The 1534-nt window shown below is 32.7% G+C and overlaps 1 protein-coding gene across 1 annotated transcript; it reads left to right on the top strand.

Moving 5' to 3' along the window:
* Positions 1-313: 313 nt before the first annotated feature.
* Tsp_15688 (epithelial discoidin domain-containing receptor 1) lies at positions 314-1254 on the top strand. Its single transcript, XM_003366576.1, has 3 exons — positions 314-411; positions 925-1159; positions 1198-1254. Exons 1-3 carry the CDS (start codon positions 314-316, stop codon positions 1252-1254), a joined length of 390 nt encoding a protein of 129 aa, XP_003366624.1.
* The last annotated feature ends 280 nt before the right edge of the window (positions 1255-1534 follow it).

Genomic DNA, 1534 nt, shown 5'->3' with positions numbered 1-1534 from the left:
TTTGAGTCGGTTCCTCCCAAGTCTGCCTTACTCTATAATATTGTTCATGTCAGGTGCTTTGTCTTTGGCGTGGATAAAAAAAGCAATACCCCAAATTGAAGATCAAGAAAGTGGTTGGAGAAAATGTGTTTCATTTTCTTCATATGTGTTTATAATTTTGACTTAAATCTGCCACCATAAACGTAATAATTATTTTAACTGACACATTACATGTCTTTTATTTTTATGCTATTGTGCTATTGTTACTGCTGTTTTTTATTTTAAATTGTTTATAGTTTATCAAAATTTTCATTTTAATTTTCAGGTAGTTGTTATGATGCACTTGGTATGGAATCTGGTGCAATTTTGGACCCAGGATATAAGTGCAAGTTCATCTTTTGATGAAGCTAGCGTTGGGGCCCAATACGCCAGGTGAGAGCGTCGTTTGTAATTTTATCATTTCATATATATATATATATGTATGTATGTATGTATGTATGTATGTATGTATATTATTGTTTTTTTCATTTCTACTACATAACAGTTAGCTTTAGTTGCGTATCGTTGTTTTTCTTTTCTTTTCTTTATTGTTAAGGGCATTTTCATACGAGCTGATTAACTAAAATGGATTTATTATTATTATTATTATTATTATTATTATTATTTACGATGGTGTTCTGATCGATCAACGCTTGCTTTCAGTGTATAATGCTTTCATCTTTAGTGAATGCTGTTGCACATGGCGCTAGCTATTGTGATTCACTTTTTCAGTTGCTGTTAAGCTATTAGTGTTAAAATTGGAAAAGTTTTCATTCCATTACGTGTTGCATTCATTGTAACTATAGTAGTAGTTAGTCTGCGCGCACACACCCACACTTACAATTTATAGTGGTGATTGTTTCCTATATATCTATATATATAATGTATTATTGTTCTTTTGTTCAGAATTCGAATCGATAATGCAGGCGGGGCTTGGTGCCCGAGGACGCAGATTGACGAAACCCAATACGAGTATCTGGAAGTAAACTTGCAGCAATTGCACGTTTTGACCGCCGTTGAAACTCAGGGAAGGTTCGGCGGCGGTCATGGCAAAGAATATCCTCTTCATTACATACTCGAATATTGGAGACCTGGTCGTGGTGGTCAATGGATGCGCTACAAAGATCAGCAACGAAATGAAGTTTGTATTATTTAAAATTTTAATCAAATTGCATGCAGTTCAGTCCGATGAAAGCGGCGAGAATGACAACAAGCAGTTCAGTTGTTGCTTTATGAATTTGAAAAATATTTTTCAAATATTTTCCTAAGGTTTTAAATATAATTTGATAATGAAATAAATGCAGTAGTGGAAAAAGTGAAATGAGTTTTCTTTTATTTCAAATAGAAGCGAATTTGATGAATGAAATGGGATTAATCGCTGTTCTTGATGCGTGATTTTTATTTTTTCTTCTCACGAACTATAATTAATTTTATCAGTATTGGGCTTTTGGTTTAAATTTTAATTTAAACAATTTTTCATGGATTGATAAAATGGCATTCTTTATGAAAGGTTGGG

This window comes from Trichinella spiralis (genome assembly GCF_000181795.1).
Source record: "Trichinella spiralis strain ISS 195 chromosome Unknown Scfld5795, whole genome shotgun sequence".
Taxonomy (NCBI): domain Eukaryota; kingdom Metazoa; phylum Nematoda; class Enoplea; order Trichinellida; family Trichinellidae; genus Trichinella; species Trichinella spiralis.
The sequence above is the reverse complement of the archived record's forward strand: the minus strand, read 5'-3'. Positions and strand labels throughout refer to the sequence as shown.

Excerpts from the sequence above, each read along its gene's own strand:
- Tsp_15688 (XM_003366576.1), top strand. The coding sequence starts at position 314 with ATGATGCACTTGGTATGGAATCTGGTGCAATTTTGGACCCAGGATATA. Across the intron at positions 412-924 it reads GTTGGGGCCCAATACGCCAG|AATTCGAATCGATAATGCAG; the intron begins GTGAGAGCGTCG and ends TCTTTTGTTCAG. Across the intron at positions 1,160-1,197 it reads AAGATCAGCAACGAAATGAA|TTCAGTCCGATGAAAGCGGC; the intron begins GTTTGTATTATT and ends AATTGCATGCAG.